Source organism: Dreissena polymorpha, chromosome 1 (genome assembly GCF_020536995.1).
Source record: "Dreissena polymorpha isolate Duluth1 chromosome 1, UMN_Dpol_1.0, whole genome shotgun sequence".
Lineage (NCBI taxonomy): Eukaryota > Metazoa > Mollusca > Bivalvia > Myida > Dreissenidae > Dreissena > Dreissena polymorpha.
Window position 1 is genome coordinate 164,740,167 of NC_068355.1, and position 18,835 is coordinate 164,759,001.

General features: G+C 38.9%; 1 protein-coding gene across 19 annotated transcripts in view; it reads right to left on the reverse strand.

Annotated features, from left to right (window-relative positions):
• LOC127859027 (E3 ubiquitin-protein ligase HUWE1-like) overlaps positions 1 to 18,835 on the reverse strand; it is a 187,591-nt gene that overhangs the window by 64,130 nt on the left and 104,626 nt on the right. For all 19 annotated transcript variants that reach the window (XM_052396422.1, XM_052396431.1, XM_052396417.1 and 16 more), the window contains 11 exons: positions 18,296 to 18,516; positions 16,916 to 17,156; positions 15,651 to 15,837; positions 14,826 to 14,987; positions 10,378 to 10,520; positions 9,777 to 9,974; positions 8,529 to 8,822; positions 7,564 to 7,822; positions 5,150 to 5,377; positions 3,738 to 3,866; positions 2,079 to 2,260 (listed from right to left, as the gene is read on the reverse strand). In XM_052396422.1, the coding sequence (XP_052252382.1) occupies positions 2,079 to 2,260; positions 3,738 to 3,866; positions 5,150 to 5,377; positions 7,564 to 7,822; positions 8,529 to 8,822; positions 9,777 to 9,974; positions 10,378 to 10,520; positions 14,826 to 14,987; positions 15,651 to 15,837; positions 16,916 to 17,156; positions 18,296 to 18,516 (2,244 nt within the window). The remainder of the gene's footprint in view (positions 1 to 2,078; positions 2,261 to 3,737; positions 3,867 to 5,149; positions 5,378 to 7,563; positions 7,823 to 8,528; positions 8,823 to 9,776; positions 9,975 to 10,377; positions 10,521 to 14,825; positions 14,988 to 15,650; positions 15,838 to 16,915; positions 17,157 to 18,295; positions 18,517 to 18,835) is intronic.

Below are 18,835 nucleotides of genomic sequence, written 5' to 3' on the forward strand. Positions count from 1 at the left end.
GTAAGAGTAGTTTCGTCAAAGTATCAATCAAATCTAATCATAAATAAAGAAGTTATGGCAATTTTAGCAAAATTTAATAATTTGACCTTGAGAGTCAAGGTCATTCAAAGGTCAAGGTAAAATTCAACTTGCCAGGTACAGTAACTTCATGATAGCATGAAAGTATTTGAAGTTTGAAAGCAATAGCCTTGATACTTAAGAAGTAAAGTGGATCAAAACACAAAATTTAACCATATATTAAAAGTTACTAAGTCAAAAAAGGGCCATAATTCCGTAACAATGACAACCAGAGTTATGCAACTTGTCCTTTTACTGTACCCTTAGTTTGTGAGTGTTCCAAGTATGAAAGCAATATCTATGATACTTTAGGGGTAGAGTGGACCAAAACATAAATCTTAACCAAATTTTCAATTTTCTAAGTATAAAGGGCCCATAATTCCGTCCAAATGCCAGTCAGAGTTACATAACTTTGCCTGCACGGTCCCCTTATGATAGTTCATAAGTGTTGCAAGTATGAAAGCAATAGCTTTGATACTGTAGGAATAAAGTGGACCTAAACACAAAACTTAATCAAATTTTCAATTTTCTAAGTATAAAAAGGGCACATAATTCTGTCAAAATGCCAGTCAGAGTTACATTACTTTGCCTGCACAGTCCCCTTATGATAGTTAGTAAGTGTTGCAAGTATGAAAGCAATAGCTTTGAGGCTTAAGGAATAAAATGGACCTAAACACAAAACTTAACCAAAATTTTCAATTTTCTAAGTATAAAAAGGGCACATAATTCTGTCAAAATGCACGCCAGAGTTATCTATCTTTGCCTGCCCAGTCCCCTCATGATAGTAAGTAAGTGTACCAAGTTTGAATGCAATAGCATTGATACTTACTGAGAAAAGTGGACCTAAACGCAAAACTTAACCAAAATTTTCAATTTTCTAAGTATAAAAAGGGCACATAATTCTGTCAAAATGCACGCCAGAGTTATCTAACTTTGCCTGCCCAGTCCCCTCATGATAGTAAGTAAGTGAACCAAGTTTGAATGCAATAGCATTGATACTTTCTGAGAAAAGTGGACCTAAACGCAAAACTTAACCGGACGCCAACGCCGACGCCGACGCCAAGGTGATGACAATAGCTCATTTTTTTTTTTTTTTTTAAATAGATGAGCTAAAAAATAATATTCCAAAATATAATTATTTGTATTTGATTCAACACACCAACTTCGCAAAGTTTCTATATGAGCTGGAAAGAGATTTGCATTTAAACCCAGTAAAACACACAACGGTCAACTTTACATGACTATAACTGATGAATAAAATAATGTAGAAACATAAGTTAACACCACAGGAAAGGAAATTTTATTAGCTAAAACTTTTATATTGAGTGTTTTTCAATAATATTTCAACTTTTATAAGATAATCAAGTTTAAAGGCAATGACGGTTGCGTTTCCATAGAGGTAGATTTGCATTGAAACGCATTAAAACACACAACGGTCAACGTTGCATGACTATAACTGACCAATAAATTAAGGTGGAAACATACAGTTTACACCACAGGAAAGGAAATTTTATTAGCTTAAACTTTCATATTGTGTATTTTTCAATAATATTTCAATTTTTATGAGAATATCAGGTTCATAAGCAATGAGGGTCATAAAACAGCGTTTTTCCAATAATGCCTGTAAAGATGGGGTACTGATATTGATAAGATGGCTATCAGCCACTGGTCAGCAGGCAGCTAGGTCTTGTGGTAACTGGAGAGGCTTATATTGGCTAAATGGCTGTCAAGGAAAGGGTTAAAACAACAAATTCCATACAACAAGCGGAAAGTGTTGTCCCTGATTAGCCTGTGCTGACTGCCCACGCAAATCTGGGAGGGCATTTTACCATATGGATTAAGCCATGTTTTTCAAAACACTTATAAACAAATGAGGACACAAATAAACACAAATTCAAACCAATTACTTTAGATAAATGTTATGCATTATTTGTTTACACAAAACTTACATTGATGTGGCTGAAAATGCATACATTAACAAGATAATAAGAAGGCTGTTTCTGGAGCTATTTGAGACTCACCTCACTGTCTTCATCCTCGTTCTCAATGTCATCCCTCTCATCTTCATCCTCCTCATCCTCCTCATCATCTTCCTCATCATCGTCATCATCATCTCCATCGTCATCACTGTCGTTGTCTTCATCATCAGTATCAGAGGCACTGTCAGCCGTGTCCTCCACATCCACAATGTGGGTGGTCAGATCTGTTCACACATACAGTTGGCAGTGTTGTTTTTTTTCATTTAAATTTGGGGCCATTATTAAGGTCCATTCCCAATAATAATAAAAAAAATCCCAGATGGGACCTAAAAATGCTCAATTGAAGGTTTCAAAAAAAAAAGTATGATAAATCTCAACAATTAATTCATCTCCCATCCAGCTCTATTGGACAAACTTAAATAAATATAATATTAAAAACACTTTTATTCTGAATTTTAAAGTATTTGTTAGCAAAAAACAACAAAACTAAAAAGTAATTTCACAATTTAAGTCAAATTGCTGTGATTTTTCACAATCCAAAGGGACCCTGTCCCATTCCCAAAATGGTGCAAAAATACCAGATTACTCAAGATACTGAATACAAACAGTTTAAACTTTTGAATCAATATGGCATACCTTATTTAAAACAAAAATTACATTTCAAGCAAAGTATTAGTAAAGAATTAGACAAAGAATAACAAGAAACTAAAAAACTATATCAAGAAAGGTCACAATATCAGGTACCTACCTACAGAAGTTTCATCATAAGTCTCAGCACGATATCTCAATACTCTCAACAAGTGATAAATTACTGTTATTGCAAAAGAAAACGGTTAGCTATTCACCAAAATAACCACAATGAAATTTTTTTACCAAACAAGAGCTATTTGTAATAAGTCTAAATACAAATGAGCCTCGCTCGTGGAAGCTGGGTTTAATGCATTTGAGTAAAACCTCATCTCTGATTGGCCTATGCAGACAACACTTTCCACCTCAACTGGATTTTTAATAAGAGACTTCCTTCTAATGAAAACAAGAAACCGTCGGAGACGGGTGATGCTCCCCAAAGGTTTTTTCGTCACAATATTGCACTATATATTCAGATAAAAGGAAACGTCTTGAGGGGCATACCTTTGGACAAAATAATACGATGCATGGTTTAGCAACTTAAAAATTTCAAAGGGCCATAACTTTCTAAATAAATCATCTAACCAGAACCCACAAATAACACACGCATCTCCTCAAGGTAGTTAAGCTTCCCATAAAGCTTCATTGAATTCCAGTCAGTAGTTGGGGGGACAAGAATTGCACTATATGTACAGTTTATAGAAAATTTCAAAGGGCCATAACTCTGTGAAAAATCATCCGACCATAACTGGCTGATAATATGCACATCTCCTGTTGGTAGTGAAGCTTCCCATAGAGTTTCATTGAATTCCTGTCATTAATTGCTGAGAAATAGCCCAGACAAAAATTGTGCATGGACGGATGGACACATGGACAGACAAAGCGGCCACTATATGCTCCCCCCCACAAAAAAATTTGGGGGAGCATATAAATACCATAAAAGCAGAAACTGTCAGCCCTGATTAGCCTGTGTGGATTGCACAGGCTAATCTGGGACAACACTTAATACAAATGCACTAAGCCCCGTTTTCCCAGAGTAAGGCTCAATTTCAATATAACGGGCGGTTCACGTACTCTGTGAGTGTTCTATCTCGTCCTCGTCTGCCTCTGAGATGAGCTGTGAGATCATCTGTGAGTCGTGGTGTTCATCCAGCTCTCCCTCCTCTATGTCCACATCTACCAGCACCTCCTCACCTGGCTGGTCTGTAATACAATCAATTACCAATGTTAAACATTTATCTTACTTTGTAAAAACAGAATAAGCCTTCTCTAACATTATGTATCCAAAATCCAGGTTTGCAAAGAAAAATGCAAAAACAAATTGTTCTAAGTTTTGAGTTTCACTTTTTCTTTCCATGTTTTTTGTTGTTGTTATTTAATTGCATTTTGGCATTATTACTTTATTGTTTTTTTTACGATGGGCTGTATATGCTTATGTCGCAAATAAACTGTTCTGTTCTGTAAATATTATACCTTTACCTCTTATACACTCATTTTGACTGCTTTTAGTCCCAAAGAAAATCTAATTAATTTTTTTTAGTAAAAGACCTTACTTATTAGATTCAACTTTTTAATGTTTCATTTCCTAACCTAAGGTTCTGATGAGCATCAAACAGCATAAAACCTCAACAGCCTGAGAGTTACATGCAGGCTGTTCTGGTCTTATTTTGTTTTCATATAGATGTTTTTACTTTGCTACCGAGTCTGAAAGGGTTTAGAACTGATAAGACAACTTTTTTAAACCCAGGGACTAACATCTCTGATTAAATTTAAAGACCATAATTCAAAATTTAATAAATCCTTCCAATTTAATTAAAGCTAAATAAAAGGGGTTTTATGCATCTTAACCCAAATGTAAACCCTTATATAACCACTTCCTGCCTGTCTCCATGATAATCTCTCCTTTGATCTGTGGCTGTAAGTCTATTCCCTCCACCCTGAACGTCAACTATCCTACCCCTTTAAATCCACTCTTGACCTCCATTTAAGTCCATCTACCCTCCTGTAAGTCCCTTCTCTAAACCTTTCTAGTCCTCCTTGTTAGTCCTTCAAGCAATTCTGTTATCATGATTCCCCCTATTAGTCTCCCCCTTGCCCCATACTCTTAGTTACCAAACTCTTCCCTGTAAGTGCCCCTACCTACACCCCGTCCCCAGTCAGTTGCCCCCCCCCCCCCCCCCCCAACGATTGTCCCAATACCTCCTCACTCTGTAAGTCCCAAACCCTTACTTATGAAAGTCATCCCAATTACTCGGCAAATACCCACTATCCCATGAAAGTCCCTACCCTCTGTAAATCCTACCTCCCTCCAACACTGTTTTGTACTTCCATGTGTTTCCATGATGATCTACCCGATGATCTGTGACTCTGGGTCTGCTTCCTCTCTATAAATCCACTCTTCCCTCCATTAACTACCCTTACCTTCTGCCTGTTAGTCCTCTGTCCTACCCATTCTATGCCCCCTTCCCTCCCCTACTGATACATACCTGTTTCCATGATGATCTCTCCCATGATCTGTGACTCTGGGTCTGCTTCCTCCGCCCTACCCAGCAGGTTATCTATAACCTCCTGTAGGCCGGTACTGTCACCCTCGGGCTCACGCACGCTGTCCTGATGGGTCTCCTCCAGCCCCTCAGCCTGCGAAGGCAGCAGCACCTCCTCTATGGACACCTCCCCGCCCGCCCCCATCTGAGGCTCCTCCTCAGGAGACTCTTCTGTTAACACACAAGATATCGGGTCATAACATTAGCTGGTTTGTAGATGTTTCATTGATTAAATTTAGACCCCACTGACATGATTCAAACAATTTGGTAGTTGACAGTATGTTTCACACTAAATATTAAACCCCATACCCCTGCAGTTAAAACAAGAGATGTGCTTGTCAGAAACACAATGCCCCCTACTGCGCCGCATTGAAATAAAATTTCTATTTATCATTTGCCAGGTATAGAAATCATCTCCCTTTAAAGGTTATTACTTCCCTTGAATTTTGTCCAATCCAACCGGGGGATGGGGGGGGGGGGGGGGGTGTCACAGTCAATTATGACCATGTCAGACATCACTGACAACCAAGGCCTGTGGTTCAAAAGAGATCATAGTAAGAGTTGATCATGTAAAGGGTAAAGGTCTTTTTTATTATAGTGTCACCCCTTTTGAAAGGGCCAGCCAATTTGGCTTATGAGACACCTTTGCGTGTATACCATGTACCTCCCAACTCCTATCACTATGCCAGGCGCCAGGCGGATAGAGGTTGGTAACTATTAATGTTTAACGCTCGCGGCTCACGAGCAGGCCATATCGGAACAAGTCCCATGACAAACATCCATCCTTCGACAAACGCTCCCCATGGAGCTCGAACCTTTGACCTCCCGATACCGAGACGGACGCCTTATCCACTAGGCCACAGCAATCATGTATCTATGGACATAAGTCCACAGGTATGTAATGATATCAAAGAAATTATGATTTTATCATTTAAAAAAAAACTTGGAAAAATCAATCATTTGGGTTATAAATAATCAAAATAATAAATCTGTACAGTAACTGTGAAAAGAACTTCAATTCTTGGTAAGGAAATATATAATATGAGATTTATAATTATATAAATTACTTCCCTTGAAAATAATTGTCTTTAACAAATCTCTATTTTTAGTAGCAAATAATTAAAAGCCACTACCTTGACTGTAGATTCACCACTCAAAATGTGCAGCTCCATGAGATACACATGCATGCCAAATATATAAAGTGGCTATGTTCAATATTGAATAATTTTCTCCCTTTTTAAAGCTTATTTCTTCCCTTAAATCTTTATTTTTTACCGTAGACCGTAAAGGACGACCTTGACCTTTTATCACAATGTGTTTGTCAGAAACACAATGCCGCCTACTGCGCTGCTTTGATTTATTTAACAAAATTATATACGTGGGCAGGTCAGATAACTATGTCCATTTAAAGCTTATTACATCCCTTGACTTTGTTTTTTCGACCCTAGACATTGAAGGATGATGTTCACCTTGAAATTTTACCACTCAAAATGTGCAGCTCCATGAGATACACATGCATGCCATATATCAAGGTGCTATCTTCAATATTTAAAAAGTTATGGCCCACGTTAAAGTTTTTTTTTCAGACGGACGGACAGACACACTGACTGACGGACAGTTCAACTGCTATATGCCACCCTACCTGGGGCATAATAAAATGTGTAGTTTTGATTAATAAACATGCTTTTAACTCTTGTGATTTATATAAACAACTGACTAGAATGATTTTAATAACTTTACAAGAGGATCACCCAAGGAACATTTCGATGAAGTTTTGTTAAAATCTGCCGAGTGGTTTAGAAGATGTCCGAGTAAAAAAGTTTACACAAAACCCACAATAAATACAAGGAGGCCCCGAAACCTTAAAACTAAAACTAAATTTTTTTGAAGATGAATAATACTCTGGTAGCACTTTGTAAGTTATGTTCAAGTTAAAAAAACTCTTGGATTTGCAGATCAATAGGGGGAACAACGCATGTGATGCACATGAACACTTACTGACGATGATTAGTTTCAGTTTAGCATGAAACATGGAAGTTGTTTTTTTAACAAACATTTGAAAATAAAATTGTAGGCCTAATGAATGACTGACAGAGTAACTCGCTCTGGGAAAAAGGTGATCAATTAATGTGCTTCTGAACAGGCTAATCAAGGACAAAACTTTCCGTTTTATGGTTATTTTACTATTTAAGGAAGTCTCCACTCAGCAAAATTCCAGTTTAAAAGAAAAGTGTTGTCCCTGATAATCCTTTAGGGACTGCACAGGCTAACCTGATATAACGCTTAACTCACATGCATTAAGCCCTATTTTGCCAGACACCACTCTGTCCTGACAGAGGAACAATGAAAGATCCTACCTTGTGCATGTGAGGTGGTTGCATTGTTATCGGAGGTGACAGCATTCTCAGTGGAGGCCTTCTTCTGTTTGGCCGTCACATTCTGGCAGTGCTGGTTCACGCTACGTGAGAGGGTCTCGAGGGGTTTGAGTGCCGCGTTCACAGTCGCCGCCATGTGGGGGCTCGAAAGGTCAAGGCTGTGAGGGATTCGGGCCAGGTCAGTCACCAGGCCACGCTTCAACAGGTTCTTCACCATGTTATTAATTAGGTTCTGCTGGCCCTGCAAGTGTATAGGTACAAACAAGTGAGCCTTGTTCTGGAAAAACTGGGCTAAATGCAGTAGTATAAAGTGTCAGATTAGCCTGTGCATTCTGTGGACTAAACAGTTTAATCATAGACAACATCGGACCCTTTTATAGAATTTTTTCATTGGTAAGAAAGGAAGTCTCTTTAAAATAAAAAACCATTTAAGGCAGAAAATGTTGTTCCTGATTAACCCCTGTTCTGGGACGACACTTTATGCACATACATTGAGCCCAGTTTTCCTGAACGATGCTAAAATAACTAGAGCCTAGTGTAAAAGGTGGTTAACACCCCCACATTTCTTTGTCAGACATGTTCAAGAGCAAATAACTCAGGAATGCATGGATAACTGGGCATAAAGTATTTTGAAAATTTGACGACATGGTGATGAATTACTGAATTTCCAAATCAAGAAAGGTATAGCTAGGGATAGCAGGTATGTATTTATGACATTAAAAATCATGCCAGCAATTATTAGATTTGTAGTTCAGCTAGCCGACCACAAACTGATGTCTCAAATCACAACGACTTCAGTGTTTTTTGGTTATACATTTTTTAGTATTTGTTAAAGAAAGAAACACAACACCAATTTCCTAATTTGAGTCAAAACAATGCAATTTTTCCATATGCAAAAGGGCCTGGCGACCATTCCCAAATTGGTGTTAAAAACCACAGGTACATACCTTAAAAACCTGGTTGGGTATCTGTCCTGGTGTAGGGCAGGACTCTATCATGGTGTTAATAATGCCTGTGAGAGCCTGTATGCGGGTGTGTTTCTCCGTGCTTTCTGGTAGCGCCAGGGCCCGCTGCAGAGCAGACTTCACCTCAGAGACAAGAGACAGCTGGGCATCTGGGCAGTGATTGGACGACGCTATGCTTGCTATGAACACCCGAGAGAGAGCTGGACAATCTCGGTCGCCCGCGTTACCATTGGTGTGGAGAAGATGGTCAAGTACAAACGCAAGAACTGTACAGTCCTGAAGCAGAGAGCAGTAAGGCTACAAGGACTTAAAATATGTCAAGTAGAAATAAAAAAAACTACCCCCACATGAAACTAAAATGTTTCAAGTTAAAAACAATAAAAAACTATTAAAAACTGAATAATTCCACATGGATAATTTTGATCAAATGGGCAATTTTTTAACAAATTGTATAGAAAACAAACATACAATGCTACATAACAAACTTTAAATCTTTGCACCTTGTGAAGAATTAATTGAGCATTTAGCATCAAGACAGATATGATCGCTATCAGCAACAACAGAAACAAGAGCTGTCACCATAGGATGACTTATGCCCCCTATAAACGCTTGATAGAAGTTATGAGCTTTTTTCGAAAACTAAACGCAGATTTTGAAACCTAAACACGGACCCTAAGTTCAAGGTCAAGGTCACAGGGGTCAAAAATTGTGTGCGTATGGAAAGGCCTTGTCCATATACACATGCATACCAAATATGAAGGTTATATCTCAAGGGACAAAGAAGTAATGAGCATTTTTTGAAACCTAAACGCAGATTTCGAAACCTAAACGCGGACCCCAAGTTCAAGGTCAAGGTCACAGGGGTCAAAATTTTTGGGCGTATGGAAAGGCCTTGTCCATATACACCTGCACACCAAATATGAAGGTTACATCTCAAGGAACATAGAAGTTATGAGCATTTTTCGAAACCTAAACGCAAAGTGTGGCGGAAAGACGGACAGACAGACGGACGGACAGTCCGATCACTATATGCCCTCCTACCGTGGGCATAAAAAGCCAGCCCCATACCTCCAGTACGAGTTCTGACTGTCCTGCATGGTACATGTGATGTGTGATAAATACCTCCGGTACAAGTTCTGAGTGTCCTGCATGGCACATGTGCTGCATGGTAAATGTCCTGCATGATACATACCTCCGGTACAAACTACGACTGTTCTGCGTGGTACATACCTCCGGTACAAGCTCAGACTGTCCTGCATGGTACATGTGCTGTGTGACTAGCTGGGTGCAGTTGCAGTAGGAGCGGATAACCTCAGACAGGATGCGCAGAATGTTGGACTTTGTGAGTAGGGGCTTCTTGTCCTTGTCCTCCCCAGCCTTCCCCTCACCAGTCTTGCCTGCTCCATCACTGACCCCCTCCGCTGAGGCCTGATAATCAAACACTCACATGGATAAATACTAAATACACATACTTGTTAACCACCCTCCCACCACCCTGTCTCTGCTCTTGCTTGCTCGATCAGTGACCACTCTACTGAGGGTTGGCAATCAAACACACACATGGATGAATACAGATACTTGTTACCCACCCCCTCCCTATCTCCCCTCTTGCCTGCTCCATCACTGACCCCATCTCCTGGGGCCTGGCATCAAACACACACATGGATAAATAACACGTGTTACCCCCCCCCCCCCCCCCCCCTCCCTGCCACCCAGTCTCCACTCTTGCCCACACCATCACTGCCCCCCCTTACCTGTGGTCTGGCAATCAAACACACATGAATACACATTTATCCCCCTGCATTAAATGTCCCACAATTTCACACCGTACCTGATCATCCTCAGTGTGTAACATCTCTGCTGTAGAGTTTTGTCTCGTGATCTCTGACTGGCGGTCGTTGAGCACGGTGACCACATGTTCCAGCACCTCTGACAGAGACTGGGACGAGCGACCATCACCAGCAGTACCAGCACCTGAAATGTCCAGCAATACAACAATTAGCACTGACATCACAAATACAGGGTTCATACAGATTTTCTCCAATGAAATTCAAGCACTTTTTAAGCACTTTTCAAGGGAAAAAATCCAAATTCAAGCACTTTTTTAGTCCCACCTACTGAAAACTGTATATTATTCTGTGGCCAACACTGACAATATTTTCGCTAAATTGGTCTCTTCTTGCCTAACATTCTATGTGAATTTCAACAGTCTGCACTACCTTGCTACAGTAACAACTGTTTAATCCATAGTAAGATATTTCATTGTGATTTAGTAATTGACCAAGGCATTACACATACCAAAAATAACCTGTTATTTGTATTGAATATCATTATGTATTCTAAATGTTCATAACAGATATTCCAGTGGTATAATATAGCTGCTACAAAATGTTAAAGACAATTATGCATCTGATACAAATTAATTCTGAAGTAAAATAGAAAACTACAAATGTACAGAATCTCGCAACGGCAATATAAAATGCCATGTATTAATTGAGGCTTGTAAAAATTATACTTATTAAGTAATTTTCTACAGCAGGTACACATGTACATGTAAAATCTGTTATAGATGCAATAATGTACTGTGTATGTTCAGACTGAGAGTCTGCACTCATGTAAACAGATTGCAGTTTCTTCACAGTATCATCTAATTTATTTGACAATCAGTCAAGTGCAACTTTTTTGTCTTTTGCAGTACGTCTGAATGAATTGGGTTAACCGAATGAATTTGCTTCTGACACAGACAAACTGCATTTTAGGTGGCATTTCAACGCTGATTCCCCCATACTGTCGATCTATATACCTGTTCTGTGTTCTTTACAAGATGCTTTGACTTTAGAATCGGCATTGTCAACAACCCAAGGGTACTTCCAAAGCCACCCTTTCTGAAAAATGCACTTATTCGCTGGCATATTTCAACTTGTCAGCACCGTAATGGCATAATTCGTTCAACAAAAACCGAGTAGACCAATTGGCGGAAGATTAGTAGTATTTGACTCCCTTACGTTCTAAAACCCGTACCGATACAGTACTTGCCCGTATAAACAGATCGGAACGGTCATAAATCGTGAAAAAAACTACAACTTCCGACTCACGAAAATTAAATATTTTTATCCGATTTTCAAGCACTTTCCAGCCAAATTCAAGCACTTTCTAAGCACTTTTCAAGGCTATGGTTGAAAATAAGCACTTTTAAGCACTCCAGATTGTTTTTTAGCACTTTTCAAGATAAACCTTGATTTTCAAGCACTTTTCAAGGTCTGTGCGAACCCCGAAATAAGATACAGGGGTATTAGGTAAAATGTGCTCACTGGCCCATGCTTAAATTTGTCAGCCCTTGATTCTTTTCAGACAGTCATCAGTCCTGAAGAACAAATTTGGCAGCTGCAGTCATATGTTAGATAATAACAAGTGCATTTTTTTCACCATTTTGGAAATGGGACATGGGCCCTCCTCAGGGGTCTCGCTAGTGGGCGAAGTGGGCGATTTGTTCGCCCAGGGAATATTACTTTCGCACATTAATTTCATGAAGGCGAAGTAACAACTCCCCCTTTAAATGAATTACTTTGTGCTAGACATTGACTGATTAAAATCATGATATGCAGGATTGGACACAGGAGGATTCTCAGCCATAAGTTGCCCCATTTACAGGTCATGCAAAGTTGAACATTAAAAAAAAACAGTCTGGAGCTTTTAGACTTCTTGAAATTGTTCATAGATGATGCCTTGATTAATTGCCTAGTGCTGGCTACTAATAACTATGCTTAAACAAAGCTAAATGACCCATTATAAAAACAATACTCAAGAATGATCAAATGGGAAGAGATAACCTAGCACTGGGCCAATACATATGGGGCTCATTTACAGGTCAGATTTGGAATCTCTGCTGTAAAATGAGATTTCAAATGAATTTTTAATTTAAAACAAATATTTGTAACAAAATATGAATTTGATTTAATGTTGAAATGCTTAAAATTAACAAGGAAATAAAACTATTCTGAACATTACGTTACAATTGAAGTTTATTTGATACACCTGTTCAGGAAAAATATATAAAAAGTACCATCATTATCAACAATGCATGAGAAATAAGAAAAATGTAGGTTTTATACACTTAACATGTCTTATTGTATAAAACAAGTGAAGAGTTGATTGAATGCTGAACAGAAACCACTTATCCTTTAAGTTGCCGCAAAATATACGTAAAAACTAAGATCTATGACGCAAGTGCACCATTTCTCCCAAAGATGTTACCATTTCTCCCTATTTTGGCTTAAGGGAGAAGCCACTTTGAGCCTAGCTAGACCCCTGCTCCTGATTGGGAAAACTTGCATTTTTTATGTAAAATTGGGAAATGGGTGTAAATTTAATTTTTTTGCTTACAAATACTCTAAAATTGAGAATTACTGCTTTCAAAATTATATTTACTATCGTAAAACTACAGAGCTGCTTAGGGAAATTAACTAAATGATGCATTTTATTTACCACAATTTTTTTATAAACAAATTCAATTGGGACTTTTAGGCAAAAATTTAGGAAAAATATTGTCCTTCTTTACATTGGAAATGGGGCTAAATAACAGCCCAAAATTCGACCAAAAATAACAATCAATGCTAACTCTGCATTGTGTTTAATTTCATTAAATAAATTTTAGCCTGATTACATAAAAAGCCTTTTGATTACTCTACATAGAGAGATACTCTATACTCAGTTTCGACGGAGAGGAACTAAAGAAACTTTTAGTTTAAACAAATTTATTTTAGCTTGTTTTCAATGAAAGCCACCGGCTAACTGAGACACTATTACATTGTTGTCCTGGGTAGAAACAGTACTTGGTGTCTTTGGGTGGAATCGAAAGAACTCTCCAATAGTTGGGATCATACCATAACCTCCCAATTGCTATAGGAAACCATATCAACTATGCCAACAAACCTGCGCAATAAAATGAGCCGAGCTCCGGGAAAATGGGGCCTAATGAATGTGCGTAGTATTGTACTTGATACGCATGTGCAGTCTGCAAAGGCTTATCTGGGATGACACTCTCCACTTCTATGGCATTTTTTGTCAAGTTTATCCTACACAAAAATCCAGTCCAGCCTGGGACAACACTGTGTGTACATGCATTAAACCTGGTTTCCCTGAAAGAGGCTCGGAATGAGAGAAGATGAAGGCAAGGAAAACATTATGTTAGGGTCCGTAATCCATTGGAACTTTGTAGCCACAGGGAACTTAAAATGTAGCCTTTACCATTGAATTTAAAATTATTATTTTCTTAAGTCATTCACAAATTGCTGTTATTGCCAGGACTGTGTAGAGAGATACCACAAATACATAAGTACACCAAATCGTAATATTACTATTGTTACGTACCTCTGCTTTGAGGTATACCGTTTTAAATAACTGATTACTCATAGCTTTCAAATAGCTGTTAATATAGTGTTACGCTTGTTCCATCCGTTTTGAAATATGACACGAAAATAAACGTTCAAACAATAATTTATTCGTGCAAAGACAATAATCGCAATAAACAACACGTTAGAGAGTGACACAATGTAAATTATTCCTAACCGCCAGCCTCCCGGTAATTACACTAGGGTAGTGTTTACATGGATTTACAAATGTGACGCACAATCAGACAGTTCTGCGTTCTTTCAGAATTTATGTAAATAATGCAATAAAAGTGTTAAAAACGTTTCCAAAAGCAGTGTTACTTAATGTAAACAATCTTCATATCAATGGATTATTACTATCAAACGTATGTGATTTCGACTTAAAGGTATTTACTTAGAAAAATGAACGACTGTCTCTGGACAAAAATTACGTCTATTCTAGATCTTGACTTTTGCTCAACTGTCAACTATTTTGACTTATTGTTCAATACTGATGACCAAAATTGGTCAGAGACCAAGATTCTGGGCAGTGACCAAGATTCTGGTCACCAGTGACCAAAATTGGTCAGTGACGTGACTGACCAAAAATAATGACCAAGAAATTAGAACGATACATGACGTCATTTACCAAATGTCATAACAATGAGACAAAATGGCACCTTATTTAGAAAAACAATGAAAAATACAAAGTATTCAAATGGATTGCTAAATTCTAGATGAAAGTTCTGGTGATGTTTAGATTATATAGACTCAGTTGTGTACACTTGTCAATTGGTTTATAAAGTCACATAATGTCACCAGAATGAACAACTTAAAAGGCAGTCATTTGAACAGGTAAGTGCAACTGTTACACCTGGGGTGTATCACTATTTCAAGACCGCTATTATACCTTCGTTTTCATTCCAAGGGTACTTGACTATGAGAGCGTCTAGCAAGTTCTCAATGACGTCTTTCATGGGTGAGGAGACAGTGGTGCTGGCCAGATGCTTGGTTGAGATACACTTCAGAATCAGGGTCGCATTGGGGCCAGTGAAACGACTCTCATCTTCCTCTGAAACGGCCCAAGATTTGTTTTAACTCTTTACCAGTTAGATATGTATTTTGACGCATTTGTAGTTCCATAGAAAGCGAAATTTGATTGAAAACCTTCCTTAATAGATTAATGTTTTAAAGGGTTCATTATCAACCCTTAGATACTGATGAGCAGCAAACAGAATAAAACCTGAACAGACTGCGAGGTTACTCATGGGCTATTCTGGTTTTATGCTGTTTGCACATAGTCATTTTCACTTCTGAGTGGGAAAGGGTTAATTGTGTAATTCACAAATGGGTCTTACGCCATAAGACCAGAAAACCATGCATGACTATATAGCTGGCAGGGTCTGCTCCTGCAGACTGTGCCGATGCGCAGGCTGGTCTGCAGCTATGCTGGCTGTATAAGGCATAGTACCTAGAAGCAGCTCGCTTATCATTGAGTATGACGGAGGAACAATATTTCAGTGAATTGCAAAGGTTAATGAAGAATCTAATTTTCATGTTTTAAATACGCCGATCACATGTTATGCAATTTTAATTAAATCTCTTAATTTATAACTTAAGGATATCTAAAGGTGTTTTTTCAACATTATAAGGATATTTTGCAAACACAACCATTCAGATCTGCCTTTTCTCCATAATATTTTTCTTGGCCATTGTAACACTGTAGAAGCCATACCTCGTTTGGTAGGACAAGGCAGGGCTACTCTTAGACACTCCTTGGCCAGATCAGTGAACAGTCGTGGGTCCCTACAGGCCGCAGGGCTCAGTACACGCAGAACGTAGTGCATCTCCTTAGCCCCAAAACTCCTTTGAGAGACCCCAGTGAGGTTGGACCCTGCACCTGAGCAGGAGTTCTTAATCACCTGAACATAACAGACATTATATGAGACTCGTTCTGGGAAAATGGGGCTTAAAGCATTTGCGTAAAGTGTTGTCTCATATTAGCGGTACAGAACACACAGGCTAATCAGGGACAGCCCTTTCCACTTCAATGGAATTGTTTGTTCAAAGGTGTCGTCCCTCATTAGCCTGTGTATGGACTGCACAGGCTAACCTTGAATGACATTTAAAGCTCACGCATTAAGCCTGAATATCTCACAACAAAGCTCGTATAAGTAAGAATCCTATTATATTCGAGACAGAACAAATAAAACATGAACAACAAGAGACGTGTTTGTCAGAAACACAATTCCCCCTATTGCGCCGCTTTGAAGCCATAAACTTGACCTTTGAACTTGAAGGATCACCTTGACCTTTCACCACTCAAAATGTGCAGCTCCGTGAGATACACATGCATGCCAAATATCAAGTTGCTATCTTCAATATTCAAAAAGTTATGACAAAACTTTAACGAAGGTTAAAGTTTTAGGAAAGAAAAATACAATATTATTTGACATTTGACCTTGAAGGATGACCTTGACCTTGACTTTTCACCACTCAAAATGTGCAGCTCCATGAGATACACATGCATGCAAAATATCAAGTTGCTATCTTTAATATTTAAAAAGTTATCAAACTTAAACCAAGGTTAAAATTTTGGGACACACACAATGACACAATGACAGATAGACAGGCCAAAAACAATATACCCCCGATCTTTCATTCCGGGGGCATGAAAAATATTTTGGAGGGGGGATATCAAATCATATTGTAATTTTCACAAGAACATAATATAACACATTTACTTGAATTTATCAACAATTTTGTAGTAAACTAATTTAACATTTTTAAGTTGTATACAAAAATAGATCTCCTCACAATTTGAAACAGATATTGCAATCATTTTAAAGTCACTAAATATATACAATATAAATGTTTAAAAAAAAAATACCCCACCCCTTCCCCCCAAATAAAACCACAACAACATCCATTTTCAAATCAATCAAGAGAATAACACCATAATCTTAACCATAAAACCATATCGCAGGAGTATACACATACCTTTTCCATACAGAACCTGAGTGCTGCGGGCTCCTCCAGGATGTGCCTGAAGATCAGCGTGACTAGAGACAGGAAGCCCTGGAAGGCGGAGGTCTGGGTGAGACCAAGTAGTAGGCGGGGGCCCCCCAGCTCGGCAAACTGCATCGCGTACTTGTGTTCACGGGTTAGTCGTAGGATCAGTCGAAGGGCCGCGTGTAGGGTCTCTGCCTCCACAGGTACCTCAATCATGGCCACGATGGAACTGGGTAGGTAGAAACATCAAGGGATTAGTACATAATTATGTGATCCCGTTAAAAAAGTTAATTCGCTATGGGAAAACAGGACATAATACTTAATTCATAGGCATAAAGGGCTTCATGAATTAGCATGAGCGTAAAATGTTTACCCAGATCAGCCTGTCAGCAAAGGCTATTAATCAGGGACAACAATTTCCACCTCACCTGTATGTTTGCTCAGAAGAGACTTTAAACAAAACAAGGGACAAAATTGTCACAAAACCAGGTTTTCATTGTGAAAAAAAATCTGATAAAGGAAGAAAACTCAAACTGAACTTTTGAAATGAACAAACAAAATTAACCCCCTTTGTAAGTTTGTTTTTAAAAAAAATCTATTTTTAGTCGTGGCGACCTTGACATTGGAGATATTGACGTGATTCTTTCGTGCGACACACCGTCCCATGATGGTGAACAAATGTGCCAAATGATTTTAAAATCTCACAATGAATGACATAGTTATGGCCAGGACAAGCTCATTTATGGCCATTTTTGACCTTTGAACTCAAAGTGTGACCTTGACCTTGGAGATATCGACGTAATTATTTCGCGCGACACACCGTCCAATGATGGTGAACAAATGTGCCAAATGATTTTAAAATCTGACAATGAACGACATAGTTATGGCCCGGACAAGCTTGTTCCGCCCGCCCGCCAGCCAGCCCGCCAGCCCGCCCGCATTCGCCAATCTAATAACCAGTTTTTTCTTTCGGAAAACCTGGTTAAAAATACCCTAAAAGCAGAAAGTGTTTTCCCTGATAGGCATGTGTGCCTGCACGGGATGATCTGGGATGACACTTGACACACATGCATAAAGCCTAATTCTCAGAGCTTGGCTTATTAGAGATTTGAGCTGACACCTGGGCATGCTCACCATAGAACTGTGTAACAAAGTGATGAGCACACAAATTTATTATCCTGAGATATTGCATACAAATTAAAGGAAGTTTCTTTTACACAAAAATCCACTATAGGCAAAAAAAGTAGTTCCTGATTAGCCTGTAAGGACTGTACAGGCTACCCAGGGACAACACTTTACGCACATGCATTAAGCCCAGTTTTACCCCAACAAGGCTCCATTAGTGGCCCCATTGAGTTCCTCACATACCTGATAATACTGGAGATCTGTGCAGACTGGATGCCACACACAACCACCTCGGTCCTCTCCGTGCCTGTGGTTCCAGGCTCCACATCTGTGTCCATTCTGGAGTGGCTGGCAGCCTGGTGCCCCACGTTGTTGTCTTCCTTCTTGTCGTTGGACTGCTTCATCTCTGCCTCTGAGAGACGGGTCAGCATGATGGGCCGCCTATTACCAGTGTCCATGTTTACCTGTGGGAAGATAAAAGAAGTCCCTAAATGACAAACATCAACTCTAGGCGCAAAGAGTTGTCCATGTTTGTAGAGAGATACAAAAAGAAACGGGTAAAATGATGAGCCGCCTCTAACAAGTGTCCAAGTTCACCTGTGGGCAGATACAACACATCTCATTCAGGAAAACCTGGGCTTCATGCATGTGCGTCAAGTGTTGTAAAGATACCTTTTGCCAACACTGGATTTGACTTTCAATAAACAAAATATTCCAACATGTTAATTGTCGTCTCTTTATTGCCTAAGGCAACTGCACAGGCAAGTCTGGGTCGACACTTAA